This window comes from Rhinatrema bivittatum, chromosome 4 (genome assembly GCF_901001135.1).
Source record: "Rhinatrema bivittatum chromosome 4, aRhiBiv1.1, whole genome shotgun sequence".
NCBI classification, from domain to species: Eukaryota; Metazoa; Chordata; class Amphibia; order Gymnophiona; family Rhinatrematidae; genus Rhinatrema; species Rhinatrema bivittatum.
The window spans coordinates 288,789,854-288,804,921 of NC_042618.1; the positions used below are offsets into that span (position 1 = coordinate 288,789,854).

Genomic DNA, 15,068 nt, shown 5'->3' on the forward strand with positions numbered 1-15,068 from the left:
GTCTAGCACACTGGATAAAACTGTTAGTCTCAGTCTGCTAGCTGCGGCTGTAGAAAATGCCCTTGCTCTCGTTTTTTTGCAGCAGATACTTTAACGGAATTGCCATGTGTGTTTCATGTGAAAAAAAAACCACCAATTCAATCCATCCCAGTCTCAAAGAACCAGAAAATACACAAAACACAAGAGGCGATTTATGTTCCATGCTTTGGGAGGCCATCCCCATCATGTGATTTTTTTGCAGTTTAGTCAGTTTGACTAGTTTAGGGTATGAGTGTGGTAGGAATGTGCTTTTATTTTAAGTGATTAAATTAATGTGTTGATTAATAACTCTGGCACTTACTGATTAAAGCATCTTTTGCTTTAATCCAAATTCCTTTTGGACTATGCTTCTTAATTATTTTTTGGCCTTTAACTTCCTTCTAGCTCTTAAGCTTCAAGTTTTTTTACTCCTTGTTAAATGTAACTATCTTATTCTCTTCTCTTGTTAATTACTTTTATTTATTGCTTCTGTTATACCCTTGTTTTATGTAAACCGATCAGATATGGTTTATTTACTATGAAGGTCGGTATAAAAAAGTGTTAAATAAATAAATAAATGATTGTATATATAGTGAAAAAGAGTGCAACTCCCTAATTGTATTTGAATTGTTTCTGGTTTAAGAGAGTCTAACGTAATCACACCCCAATCAGTATATCCTTAACACTCCATCCCCCGATGAATTTGATCTTATCAATGCAATTTGTTCCCAGATATCACTATCCCATTGTTATCCTCTTTCTACTAGGTCTCTAATGCGAATAATGCCTACCGCTTCATTAATTGCTATACATTCTAACCTCCCCCCCCCCCCATTTATTTTTTTTTTAACTTCTGGCATTTCCATATAGATGTTGCAAGGTATTTTTTTTTTTACTGTATATATAACCTTCCTGACAGTCGACAGGGATAATTTGTAACCTCAACTCAGTATGCTCTTTACTTGAAGGCATCTGGGCTACTTTGGCCTTTATTCTAACCTCTCTCTCAGGGTGCTCTGTTTTCTTCGTATCCTTTGAAGATGCTGCCCGACAAACCATGCGCTGCTGACCAAATGGTGGCTCTCTCCCATGACCCAGCTTAAAAGCTGGTTTTTGGGGGGGGGGGGGGGGGGGGTGGGTGTTTGGTTTGTTTTGTTTTTTTTTAAGATTAGTGCCAGCAGCCTGATCAAGTTGAGCCCATCCTTTTGGAATAGGCTCCCCTATCTGCAAAATGTTGCCCAATTCCTAACAAATTTATAGCCCTCTTTCCTGCACCATCATCTCATCCAGCATTAATACTCTAGAGCTCTGTCTGCTTCTGGGGGCCTGCACTTGGTATAGGGAGCATTTCCAAGAATGCTACCCTGGACTTTCTGGATTTCAACTTTCTATCTAAAAACCTAAAGTTTGGATTGCAGAAACTCCCTTCCACATCTTCCATATACTGTTGGTACCCACATGTAGTACAACAGCTAGATCCTCCCCAGCAAGGTCTAAAATCCTGTCTAGGGGACACATGCGGTCCACTAACTGCACTCTAGGCAGGCAAGTTACCAAACAAACAATCTCATCCAGCCATCCAACTATTTACATTCCTAATAATCAAATCCATCTGGACCCATTTTCTGAGCACCTGAAACTCTGCATTGAATGTACATAGACAACCTCTCACTAACTGCTAGATTATACATGTGGTACTCTGTGCAAAAGACTGGAAGGTCCCCATATCACTGTTAGACTGCTGTTACGAGCTTTTGAAGTAGGTTCCTTTCCTTTCGGCAGGAAGTTTCATTTAACAAAATTTCTTTATGTTTATTGTTACATACCTTGCATATCCTAAGTTGGCTGGAGCAAATTTTATAACAGTTTCATACAAGTTATATTGTAAATAAATACTGGGATCAATTTCCAGGTCAAACTCCAGGTTGCAGCCTCCTGGGATGGGATCTGCAAGAAACGCACAAAGCAGTCTGAATTTAATACCTTCAGCATTGTTCCCATGTAGATATTAGGTACATCGTAACCAATAATTATCCTTCACTGATCAAAAGCACAGTTTAATGCAGCATTTCAGGCATAGACTTGCCAGGTATTACAGGGAGTATATATCAACCAACCTCGTTGCCTTGTGCACAAACTCTGCAACCTACCACATAACAAGGGAACTACTCGTTATGAGGTCTTATGTGCGGGAGCCGACACTGAAGCAGTCTATGTGTTCTGACTGCTCCCCTTTGGCCAGGCTCCCGTATTTTATTCTTTATTGTTTTTTGTTTTTTCACAACAATTCTTTTTATTTTCTTTTTTGTTTTGTTCTAAAATGTCCACTGCCCAATTCTGTCGTCAGTTTAGCCCGAAAAACCGACCGAACCTGTGCCTTCAATAGTATTTAAACTTCTGAACATTTTTCTGCTGAACTTTTACCGCTAAATCCGGTTAGGTTCAGGTCCGGTTTGTCAGCCCGACACGGTCCATGTTTCGGCGGGTTGCCTGCTTCAGGGGCTGCGGGAAACTGGACAGGAACTGTGGCTACCTATGGACCTAAAGATATCGCATCTATTACGTCTAAAAGAACCTTGTCCATAATACATTAAATATGTAGGTACCTCAATGGTGAGCTATATCCGAATACTCACGGTTCCGCTTCAAAATCTCATTCCTGTGAGCGACGCCTTCATGTACAACTCCGGCGTCTTGCTCTACTCAGCTGTCTAATAAGCCTTTGACGTCAAACTTGTGGGCCAATCACGCTGCCTCTCTGCGATCCTAGCACAAGCACCCTAGGGTGCTCTATTACCATGGGGATGTGACGTCACCTATAGGTGACGTCACATCCCCATGGTAATAGAGCACCCTAGGGTGCTTGTGCTAGGATCGCAGAGAGGCAGCGTGATTGGCCCACAAGTTTGACGTCAAAGGCTTATTAGACAGCTGAGTAGAGCAAGACGCCGGAGTTGTACATGAAGGCGTCGCTCACAGGAATGAGATTTTGAAGCGGGAACCGTGAGTATTCGGATATAGCTCACCATTGAGGTACCTACATATTTAATGTATTATGGACAAGGTTCTTTTAGACGTAATAGATGCGATATCTTTAGGTCCATAGGTAGCCACAGTTCCTGTCCAGTTTCCCGCAGCCCCTGAAGCAGGCAACCCGCCGAAACATGGACCGTGTCGGGCTGACAAACCGGACCTGAACCTAACCGGATTTAGCGGTAAAAGTTCAGCAGAAAAATGTTCAGAAGTTTAAATACTATTGAAGGCACAGGTTCGGTCGGTTTTTCGGGCTAAACTGACGACAGAATTGGCAGTGGACATTTTAGAACAAAACAAAAAAGAAAATAAAAAGAATTGTTGTGAAAAAACAAAAAACAATAAAGAATAAAATACGGGAGCCTGGCCAAAGGGGAGCAGTCAGAACACAGACTGCTTCAGTGTCGGCTCCCGCACATAAGACCTCATAACGAGTAGTTCCCTTGTTATGTGGTAGGTTGCAGAGGTATTACAGGGAAGCAGACCTCTGATTAGAAACCTAACTGCAAGCCAGGTTTCAGTTCCTGTTCATCTCAACATAGTCTACCTAAAACTTACAAATGAACATGTAATGGCTCCTCTAGGCCCACTACCATTAAGCCCTGGGTAACTCCTCATTTTAGCTAGTGCAGGTCAGTGAATAGAGGGAGGTACCATACTGTACAGTCCCTTTGAGGATGCTGGAATAGCTGTCCCCTTTTAAAGGATTTATAAGCAATTCTCATGAGAGCTCTAATTCCCCAATCTGGATTTCTGGCCTACCTGGACACTTAAGCTCCATCTGGCCTGCAGATTCTAGGCCAGGAACTCTACTCCTATATCCTAACTCCTTAGGTGCAGGGTGATTTGTCCTAGGTATATGAATAATGTTGAGATTACTTACCTGATAATCTCCTTTTCCTTAGTGTAGACAGATGGACTCAGAACGAATGGGTATAGTATCCGCGTGCTAGCAGTTGGAGATGGATCTGACGTCAGCACGGGCGTATATATACCCCTACAGGAAGCGTAGCAACTTAGTAATCTTCCTTGCAAAAGCTGTTATGGATGTGTGTACTCACGCTCAGTGAAAAGTGAAACAGGATTCCCCTGACCGATTGATAATAGCTGGAGCCTGCCAGCATTCCCAAACGGAAGGCGTTGACACCTGGTAGAGTGTACGCTCTTACGGAAACAGATGACATGGCTTACCTTGAATCGGTGAAACCCATGTACGCAGGCAGCTGGGCGGGATGCCGAGTCCATCTGTCTACACTAAGGAAAACGAGATTATAAGGTAAGTAATCTCAACATTTCCTGGCGTGTAGCCAGATGGACTCAAAGAATGGGATGTACAAAAGCTTTACTCCCAGCCTGGGCGGGAGGCTGCCTGAGGACCATGTAGTACTGCCCTCGCAAATGCTGAGTCCTCCCTAGCCTGGACATCCAGACAGTAGAACCTGGAGAAGGTATGGAGGGAGGACCATGTCGCCGCTTTACATATTTCTGCAGGCGACAGCATCCTGGATTCTGCCCAGGATGCCGCTTGTGCTCTGGTAGAATGAGCCTCGACTTGTAGAGGCGGAGACTTCCCAGCCTCCACATAAGCTGCTCTGATAACTTCTTTAATCCAGCGGGCGATGGTGGGCCGAGAGGCCGCTTCCCGCTATGCAGGACGAACAGATGGTCTGTCTTTCGTAGTTCTTGTGTCACTTCCAGATATCTAGGCAGCAGTCTGCCTATGTCGAGATGGCGTAGTAAACGTCCTTCTTCAGATTTTTTCAAACCTGCTGTGGTAGGCAAGGATATAGTCTGATTAAGGTGAAACCACTTTAGGTAGAAAGGAGGGAACCGTGCGAAGATGGATAGCCTCTGGGGTGATTCTCAGAAAGGGATCACGGCAGGACAGTGCTTGTAGCTCTGAGATGCGGCGTGCGGAATACACCGCCAATAAGAACACCATCTTCAAGGTTAGAGAACAGAGACACAGGCCCTGAAGGGGGATCCCGCGAGGGAAATCCAAAACAAGGTTGAGGTTCCATAAGGGCACAGCCCACTTCAGTGGCAGAAGAATATGCTTGACTCCTTGCAGGAAGCGAGAAACATCTGGGTGCTTGGCAATGGTCTTGCCATCCCTCCTGGGGCCATAGCAAGACAGCGCAGCCACCTGAACCTTGATGGAGCGACCCTTCTGAAGTCCATCTTGCAGGAAATCCAACACAATAGGGATTGTGGTCACATGTGGATTGGTGCCATGAGTGTTGCACCATGCTTCAAATACTCTCCAGATCCTTACATAGGTGAGGGATGTGGAAAACTTGCGAGCTCTGAGGAGTGTATTTATCACGGGCTCCGAGTAACCTCTTTTCTTCAGTCTAGCCCTCTCAATGGCCAGACCGTAAGAGAGAATTGAGCTGGATCCTCGTGGAAGATGGGACCTTGACATAGAAGGTCCTGGAGAGGAGGCAGGGGAAGGGGCTCCCCTGCCAGTAGTCTTCTCATGTCCACGTACCAGGGTCTTCTTGGCCAGTCTGGTGCCACTAGAAGAACTAGGCCCCGGTGTTTCTGAATCTTGTGGATGATGGCGCCCAGCAGAGGCCACGGAGGAAAGGCGTATAGCAGAGCCCCTGGAGGCCACAGCTGAACCAGGGCATCGATTCCATGGGAGAACGGATCGCGCTTGAGCATTGGACTTGTCCGCCAGTAAATCCATGTCCGGAATCCCCCAGTAATCCACAATCAACTGGAAGGCTGTGGGTGACAGCTGCCACTCTCCCGGATTTAGACGTTCTCTGCTGAGGAAGTCTGCCGTGGTATTGTCCTTCCCGGCAGTGTGGATGGTGGAGATGTCCTGAAGATTCGCCTCTGCCCAAACCATCAGTGGGGCGATCTCCATAGATACTTGTCGGCTTCTGGTTCCACCCTGACGGTTGGTGTATGCCACCGTGGTGGCGTTGTCTGACATCACTGACTGCTCTGTTCTTCAGTTTGTGAGCAAATCAAAGGCATGCCAAATCGGACTGACCGAGCCTCTAGACTGTTGATGTTCCACGCTCTCTTCTCCGCGCCACTGCCCTTGTGCGGTGAGTCCTTCGCAGTGTGCTCCCCAGCCGCTCAGGCGGGCATCTGTGGTGAGCAGAGTCCACGTGGGGGAGGACATCCTTGACCCCTTGCTCATGTGGTTGGTCTGCAGCCACCACCGTAACTATGTCTGGACCCTGGCAGGCAGAGGCAGGTGCGTGGAATAGTTCCGTAGACGAGGGCTCCAGCGAGAGAGCAGGGCATGTTGTAGAGGTCTCATATGGGCCCTTGCCCAAGGTACCACTTCCAGGGTGGATGCCATGAGACCAAGGACCTGCAGATAATCCCAAGCTATGGGCCGACTGGCTCCCATCAAGTACTGGACACGCGTCTGAAGTTTCAACCTTCTCTTGGTAGTGAGACTGACTGTCTGCCTGCATGTCGAACTGTACTCCCAGGTATTCCAGTGACTGGGAAGGCTGTAGGCAACTCTTGCTGAGGTTGATTACCCAGCCCAAGCTTTCCAGAAGGGCGATCACTGTCTGTTGTCAGATGACTCTCCTCTCGTGATTTCGCCCTGATCAGCCAATCGTCTAGGTAGGGATGGACCGAATTCCTTCCCGCCTGAGGGCCGCTGCTACCACGACAACTACCTTGGTGAAGGTCCGCGGTGACGTGGCCAATCCGAAGGGCAGAGCCCGGAATTGGAAGTGGTGACCCAAAACCTTGAAGCATAGGTAGCGCTGATGATCCGGATATGCAGGTAGGCTTCCGACAAGTCTAATGCTGTGAGGAATTCTCCTGGCTGTACTGTGGTCTTGACTGAGCGCAGAGTTTCCATGCGAAACCTTGGGACCCGTAAGTATCGATTGACTGACTTGAGGTCCAGTACAGGCCGAAAGGTGCCCCCTTTCTTGGGTACCATGAAATAAATGGAATAGTGTCCAGAATTCACTTCCCAGGCAGGTACTGGGATGATAGCGTTCAAGGACAGGAGCCTCGCCAAGGTAGCTTCCAATGCTGCCTTCTTGTGTATGGGACATGACGATTCCACAAACTTGTCCGGAGGGAGATTATGAAAGTCCAGATAATATCCCTCTCGGATAATGGTGAGGACCCACTGGTCTGACGTGATCTCGACCCATCTGGGGTATAAGAGGGTTAACCTGCCCCCTATGGCTCCGTCCCCCAGATGAATCAGCGGATTCTCATTGGGAGGCGCGGCTGGGACCCGAGCCCGGGCCTGCTCCCCTCTTGCGCTGCTTGGTCCGAAAGGACTGATTCCTGGCCTGAGGACGTGGTGCCTGTTAGCGACCCCTGTAAGGAACAAAGCGCTGGGAACTCCTGCCCCTGGAGGGCCTTGGAAAGGCGCACTGGCCCCTTCAGAACCGATCTTCCGGCAGTCTAGGCACTGGAGAGGCACCCCATGTACTGGCTAGTTTATCAAGGTCGCTGCCAAATAGGAAAGAGCCCTTAAAGGGCAATCTGGTGAGGCGTGTCTGAAGGCGCATCAGCTGACCATCTCTGGATCCAGAGCTGCCTCCTGGCGGCTACGGAGGATGAGATCCCCTTAGCTGTTGTCCGGACTAGGTCTGATGCAGCATCCGTGAGGAACGAAAGAGCTGACTCCATGTCAGCTGCTGGAGCGTTGTTCCTAACCTGTGACAAACAGGCACGCGTCACCACTGTGCAGCAGGTCGCGATCCGCAAAGATAGAGCTGCCACCTCAAAGGTCTGTTGCAGAATGGCGTCCAGTTGCCGTCATGAGGCTCCTTGAGGGCCGTCCCCCCCTCAACTGGAATGGTAGTGCGCTTGACCACAGAGCTAATCAAGGCATCCACCTGAGGGCATGCCAGCAGGTCCTGGATAGCCGGTGCCAATGGGTACATGCCCGTCAGGGCCTGGCCCCCTTTGAAGGAAGCCACTGGTGCCACCCATTCTAAATCTATCAGTTGTTGTGCTGCTTGCAAGAATGGAAAGTGGCGGGCTGTAGGACGAAGACCTTCCAGCAGGGGGTTCTGCGCAGAGGGTACCGTAGCGCTGGGACCTGTAATATCCAACTCCGCCAGACACTGAGACACCAGGTCGGAGAGATCCTCCTTAGGGAAGAACCGCCTCATGGTTCTATATGGCTCAATCCCAGGGGGAAGTTCCCCCTCGTCCGGGAGTTTGGACTCATCTGGTGAAACCTCCTGGTCTGACTGATCTGGACTGTCCAGCGGCGGGAGGGCCCGCTCACGATTAGGGCGTGAGGGTCCAGGAACAGGATCCGCAGGAGCCGCCACCGCAGCGGCAGCCACCGCAGGAACAACAGGGCCTGGACGGGAGGCCGTTTGCATCTGTACAAAGGCATGAATCCCCTTAAAGAGATCCACCCAGGAAATGGAAGCAGCCTCTAATCACCGGGGTACAAGATCCCCCGGGATTCCCAATTGGTCGAGACTGCCCGCTAAATCTGGGGTAGCCCCTGGGGAACTGTCAGCAAATCGTGGCTGAGACTGGTCCTGGCCCGAGGGTCCCACGGCCTCCTCACATTGGGCACATAGGGAGTCTGGCTCTTCACTGTGCGTGGCTCTAAGCTGGCATGCAGAGCAGAGGCCAAGGGCTTTAATGCCTGAGGCAGGCGGCGCCGCTGAAGACGCTGAGGCGTTCTGTTCCATTGAAAAGTATGCGCTGAATGAGACACGGCAATAATATATGCTTAATAGAACAGGCGCACAATAATAATAATATGCGGCAGCAATATGCGCTTAATAATAATATGCAATAGGCTCTCAGCAATATGCGCTTAATACAACAGGCGCACAATAATAATATGCAATATGCTCTCAGCAATATGCAGTTAGCAATACACGCTCTATGGCATTCAATATGCTCTCAGCAATAAGGCAATATACGCACAAGGAGGAATAGAGCCGCGCCTATTACGGGCGCTCAATACCTGAACAAGGCCCACAAAATGGCGCCCTCCACGGCGTGCCACGCCGCCTAACCTCTGTTCCTCGGAGACCAGAAATAAGATGTACGCCTTGCCTGATCCTCGGCTGGAACCTGGGCGGTCTCCAGCTGCGGGGGGAGAGGGCAAGTACCTTCACCGCTGCGTTTGAGGATATGCACCCGCTGCCTCGTCCACGCCGGGACAGAGGCGCCTTGTATGCCTCACCCGGGGGCTATGTCCCTGCCGCGATTCGGCCACCGGACCAAGGACTTAGACCTGAGGGATCATGGAAATCACCCCGGGAAACTCTACTGGGGGAGGGACCTTAGGGTATCACCGCAGGAGTGCGGGGCTCGATGTTGTAGAAGTTGTAGTTGAAAGTAGAAAATAGAAAGTAGATTTGGAAAACACGCTCAGCGAGCGTGCAGGCTCTCCAAACTGCTTTGGAGACGGAAATTACTAAGTTGCTACGCTTCCTGTGGGGGTATATATACGCCCGTGCTGACGTCAGATCCGTCTCCAACTGCTAGCACGTGGATACTATACCCATCTGGCTACACGCCAGGAAATTTTTGTTTGTAAGACAACAAACCCCAGGGTGTTTGCTTGGGGAACCTTCCTGGGGGGGGGGGGGGCGGCTGATAGTGAAGACCTTCACCTTTCCAGAAAGCAGAGGGATAGTGGTAACCTGCTTCAGTGCCTTCTGATGTTAAATTGGTTTTTGGGCAAAGGACATTTTTGTTGAAAGATCTGGGAGGAAGTTTTGGCTGCCCCTGTTCCTACCCTACTAAGGAACATCTGTAACTGCTTGTTACAGAGTGGATCCCTCCCATCAGGGATTCAACATGAGAAAGAAGAACAAACTGGTTAAGAACCACTTTGAAACCATTGAGAATATCCATATGGAGTCTTCATTCTCTGGGGAGAGAGGATTTGAACTCCATGCAACAGTTTTGGTAGGGTTATCCTGTCAATCCAAGGATACCCTGCCCACTTGGAGGATGGATATTTCCACTGACCTGGTAACGTATCTATACACAGATAGAGGAAAAGGACTAAAGAGAAATTCTGTGGTTCTGAGGACTAAGTTTATTGTGCCATATTTCACCTGATAACTCATCAGTAAAGGCTTTAATTTTGGACACTCAGTGGCTCAAGTATTTCTTTGGCACTTACAGCACTCCCAGTGAGCACAAGTACCCCTCTTCCAGGGAAAAGGTTACATAAAGGCACCCTTATCACAGGCCCTGAAAGATAAATCTTTCTTCCCATTAAAGGAGAAAGTGTACCTGATAGCCAGGAGTGGTTCCAGGCCCAGAGATATAGTAAATACTTATGGCTCCATCAGTCATTAGCTGCCAAATATAGGGTTACATACATTTCTCTCAGACCTAAAAAAGGGCTTGGCATGCTTTTAAAAATAGAAGGTACAATTCTATCAAGATTTTACCTCTTTCTCCATATGGCAGAGTAACAGCTGTGGCTAAGAGTGGACTACCATCTGTAGACTGAAGGTACCAAGTGCAGACAGTCTGCTCAGGACGAAGGATTGACAGTAAACCTGCGTCTACTCCAGTTCCTGAATTGTTCTGACTAGGAATCTAAAAATCATTGAAAGAAATTACTATAAATATTATTCTATATGATATCCAAATGAGAAGAAGTTTGTCTTTTAAAAGAGGTTTCTCACCCGTAACATGTTTTCTTTGAAGATAGCAATTTGTCACACACCTGACATCCTAATAGTGCCAATTTCTAATAAACTCCTAACTTCTGATTATGAGCAGCAGCTCCCGGGCACCCATAATCAAGTAGATGCCTTAGTTCTGTAATTAAACTGATGAGTTCAGCTTCAGAAAGGGGAGGGAGGGTTTGATTGGTGAGCTGCTGCCTTCAGAGAACATGTTACAGGTATGCAAATTTAATTTTTTCTGAAGATGAGTAGTTCATCAATTACACATATCAGGCTTGCTGGCCAAGAGTAATTTTTGAAAAAAGACAAAACTACCACCATCCTGACAACAGGGCACACCATGCTATGTTAACTTCAACACAGACACAAACCCCCAAAAAACAAGAACTGGCCCCACAGGAACTAGAACTGTATTTTAACTCTCAAAAATGGACTATCCAAAGCTGCTATCACATCAAGCATAACGTTTTATGCAGTAACAGGATGAAAAATGTATGGAGTGAATGCAGTATCACAACTTTGCTCTTCAAGAGCAGTTGACTAAAGGTGGGCCACTGATGCAGTCAAGACCCCCAACATACTCAAGAACAAACCTGCTTGGGCATAAGTAAAGGATATATAGTTTGCTGTTCAAACCAGGTTTTCAAACACAGCTATTTCAGACTTAGTAAAAAAAAATAAAAATAAAAACCACCCCACCACACCGACATTCTAGTCTTTAGTCCACTCTGGACAGAAGGTAATTGCTCTCTTGCAACAGAAAAATAGAGAAGGACTCATTCACCTTTATTGGAAGTGGCCTAGGGAAAAATGTTGGAGGGAGGTTATAATAAAGGCCAAAGTAGCCCAGATGCCTTCAAGTAAAGAGCATACTGAGTTGAGGTTACAAATTATCCCTGTCGACTGTCAGGAAGGTTATATATACATAGGTAAAAAAAACATACCTTGCAACGTCTATATGGAATGCCAGAAGTTAAAAAAAATGGGGGGGGGGGGGGGGGGGGGGGGGGGGAGTTAGAATGTATAGCAATTAATGAAGCGGTAGGCATTATTTGCATTAGAGACCTAGTAGAAAGAGGATAACCAATGGGATAGTGATATCTGGGAACAAATTGCATTGATAAGATCAAATTCATCGGGGGATGGCGTGTTAAGGATATACTGATTGGGGTGTGATTACATTCGACTCTCTTAAACCAGAAACAATTCAAATACAATTGGGGAGTTGCACTCTTTCACTATATACACAATCATTTATTGATCAGCACAGGGTTGAAGCAGTAATCTGAAAAGTTAGCACCCGGCGCATGCTCTCACTTGTTTGAATAAGGCTCAATGGCGACCAGGGGGCAGCCATTCGAGTTGAGAGACCAGGTTCATAGAATTGATAAGTGTCAGTAATCCACTCCCCCACAAAACGGAGCTGGCAAGCAGCATTATAAAGCTGAAAATCTGGCAGACCATAGCCCCCCCTGCTCCCTGGGATATGTTAACGTTGCATAGGTAAGGCGCGCGCTCTTCCTTCTACATAAAAATTTTTGAATAGCAGCATACAGGGATCATATATAAGACTTAGAGTACTTTAGGGGCAATCACCATTTTGATTAATGCACATCGACCAAACAGTGACAACAGCAGGGGGCCCCAAGCAGCCAGTTATGCCTGTATTTTATCCAAAACAGCATGGACATTAAGATCATATAAGGTCCTCAAATCTCTAGGAATCCATATTCCAAGATATTTGAGCTTGTCAGCAGCCCACTTAAGATGAAAAGGGCCATTCCATGTGTGTTGCAGCCGAGGTTCCAAAGCTAAGGCTTCTGACTTTGCAAAATTAATTTTTAGGCCCACCACCCTCTGAAAATGGCCAAACAGATCAATAATTACAGGTATGCTGGTGCGGGGTCTGCCCACAAAAAGCAGAATGTCATCAGCAAACATTGCCAACACTAATACCACACACCCTAAGATCCCCACGTAGATGGACAGCTAGGGGTTCAAGAGCCATTATAAAGAGCAATGGAGAAAGAGGACAACCCTGTCGAACCCCACAATGCAGAGTAAAAGGAGAAGCCGGTACTCCATTCACCAAAATACTGGCACTAGGGTTACTATAATATTTCAAGCCACTGCAGAAATGCCTCCGAGATCCCATACTGGAGCATCGCCCAAAACAAATACTCCCACGAAAGGGAGTCAAATGCCTTTTCAGCGTCTAGACTAAGGATCACTGCCTCCTCCCCTGGATTGTAACCAAGACGCAATCAGGCGCCGCACATTGCGCACCCCCTGATGGCCCCGAACAAACACCATCTGATCTCCATGAATAGTGGGAAGGCGGCCACTCAACCGCTCCACCAAGATAGCTGCCAACAATTTAATATCAATGTTTAGTAAAGATATGGGCCTGTAAGAGCCCACTTCCAACAGGTCCTTGCCAGGCTTTGGCAGAACTACTATGACAGAGTGGTTTAAGGCAGCAGACAATGACTTAAGGTTTAACATTTCATTGTAAAAAACAAAAAAACAAAAAAAACAAAACAAAAAAAAAAAAAACAACTTATGGAGGGGAGTCAGCAACACAAATTTTAGAATTTTATAAAACTCAGAGCCCAGGCCATCCTGGCCTACTGCCTTGCCCAATTTTAACTTACGTATGACCGTGTGCACTTCCTGTTGTTAATAGTAACATTGAGGGTCCTTAATTGGTCTGGAGCCAACTGCGGCCATGGAAGTGTTTGGAACAGGGCCTCAGTAGCCATTGGATCCTGAGGCTTTTCCGTGTAAAGTTGTTGATAAAATTCAAGAAACCTAGCAGAAATATCGCTTTGGGCTGTTCGATGGCGACCCTGCTGATCTCAGATAACCACAACTGCCCTCCCATGATCCCGAGGCCTCACTAAATGTGCTAGCAGTTTGCTGGCGCGATTACCATACTTATACAGCTGGTATTGGTAATACCTAAGAGATTTAGATGCCCATTGGTGAAGACAATTCAGAGCTTCCCGCGCCTGATCAACCTGGCCCTTAGCTTCTGGGGTCATATCAACCACATGTTTCTGTTGCGCATCTTTGAGAACCTTTGAGAGCCTCAATATTTCGGCATTACGCTAGCAATTAGTCTTTTGTGACAAACTAATTTCCCCACGCATAACTACCTTCCTGGCCTCCCATAACATAGCTGCTATCATGTCCGGGGTGTCATTAAGTTTTATGTATTCCTTCCAACAATGCTGTAAATGAGCATAAAATTACTGATTAAGAGAGATCTGGCTGTGTGTGCCAGGAGAAGGGGGGTCTCTGGCCCCTCCCACAATTCAAAAGAACGGTGACAGGAGCATGATTGGCTAAGGATATGACCCTTATGTTTGCCTCTTCCACACCAGAAAACCACCTGTCTGAAACCAGGAGATAGTCCAGGTGGGAATATGTCTGATGGGGGGTTAGAAAAAAAAAAAAGTAAAAATCAAGATCGACAGGATGTAAGACATGCCACACATCCATGTGTGGTATGTCTTACATGTCACATTCAGTGCATAAAAAGTTAATCCCCAAATACTGGTCAATAGTACTGGCAGGCTTAGGTGGCTTACAGTCAAGTTGCTTATTGGCCACCACATTAAAATCTCCTCCAACCACTAGATCATGGTCAGAAAACTCGGCCAATAGCCCCACCAAATGAGAAAAAAGCCTGGGAAAAAATGTTAGGGGTGTAAACGTCACAAAATACCACCTTCTGCTGGTAAAGAACCCCAGCTGCAAGCACATATCAGCCCTCCTTGTCATGACAAGTTTTAGTGATTTGGAATGGCAATTGTTTGTGGAAAAGAAGAGCCACACCCCTCTTATGGGCCATATAAGAAGAGTAAATGCATTGTCCCACCCACTCTAAGCTTTTGGTGTTCAGCATCAAAAATGGGTTTCCTGCAAAAAACCACCTGTGAATGCATGCGATTAAAGTGGGTTAATTATTTCCGTTTGATGGGGAAGGAATACCATCGACATTCAGCATAGTCACTTTAACCTTTGCCATTCCAACCAATGACGCTAAACGCACACCAGACGTAGTCTCGCAGCTTCCCAGCCTAAGCCGCAAGACCATGTGCCAAAAGTTCCCATATTCCCCCTTCTCTAATTGCAATAGGCCACTCCCTCTCCCTTCCCCCTCCCAGGACCCCCACAGTTCCAAGTCACCGAGTCACCCTGCATACCCCCCATCCACCCCACTTTCATTCGCTCCAAGAGGCTTGAAACCAATTCCCTCCCACTGACTAGTGTGAGGGCAGAGAAAGGCTTCCCTCCAACCCCAAAAGACAATAAAATGTGGACCCACTGCACCTTGGACCTTGAAGATCCCTAAGCTGTAGAAAGCAGTAACAGACAGAA

At 47.2% G+C, this 15,068-nt stretch overlaps 1 protein-coding gene across 2 annotated transcripts in view; it reads right to left on the bottom strand.

The window, feature by feature from the left end:
• TM7SF3 (transmembrane 7 superfamily member 3) overlaps positions 1 to 15,068 on the bottom strand; it is a 186,600-nt gene that overhangs the window by 129,073 nt on the left and 42,459 nt on the right. For both annotated transcript variants that reach the window (XM_029600172.1, XM_029600171.1), the window contains exons 3-4: positions 10,440 to 10,590; positions 1,845 to 1,965 (exon numbers count right to left, since the gene is read on the bottom strand). In XM_029600172.1, the coding sequence (XP_029456032.1) occupies positions 1,845 to 1,965; positions 10,440 to 10,590 (272 nt within the window). The remainder of the gene's footprint in view (positions 1 to 1,844; positions 1,966 to 10,439; positions 10,591 to 15,068) is intronic.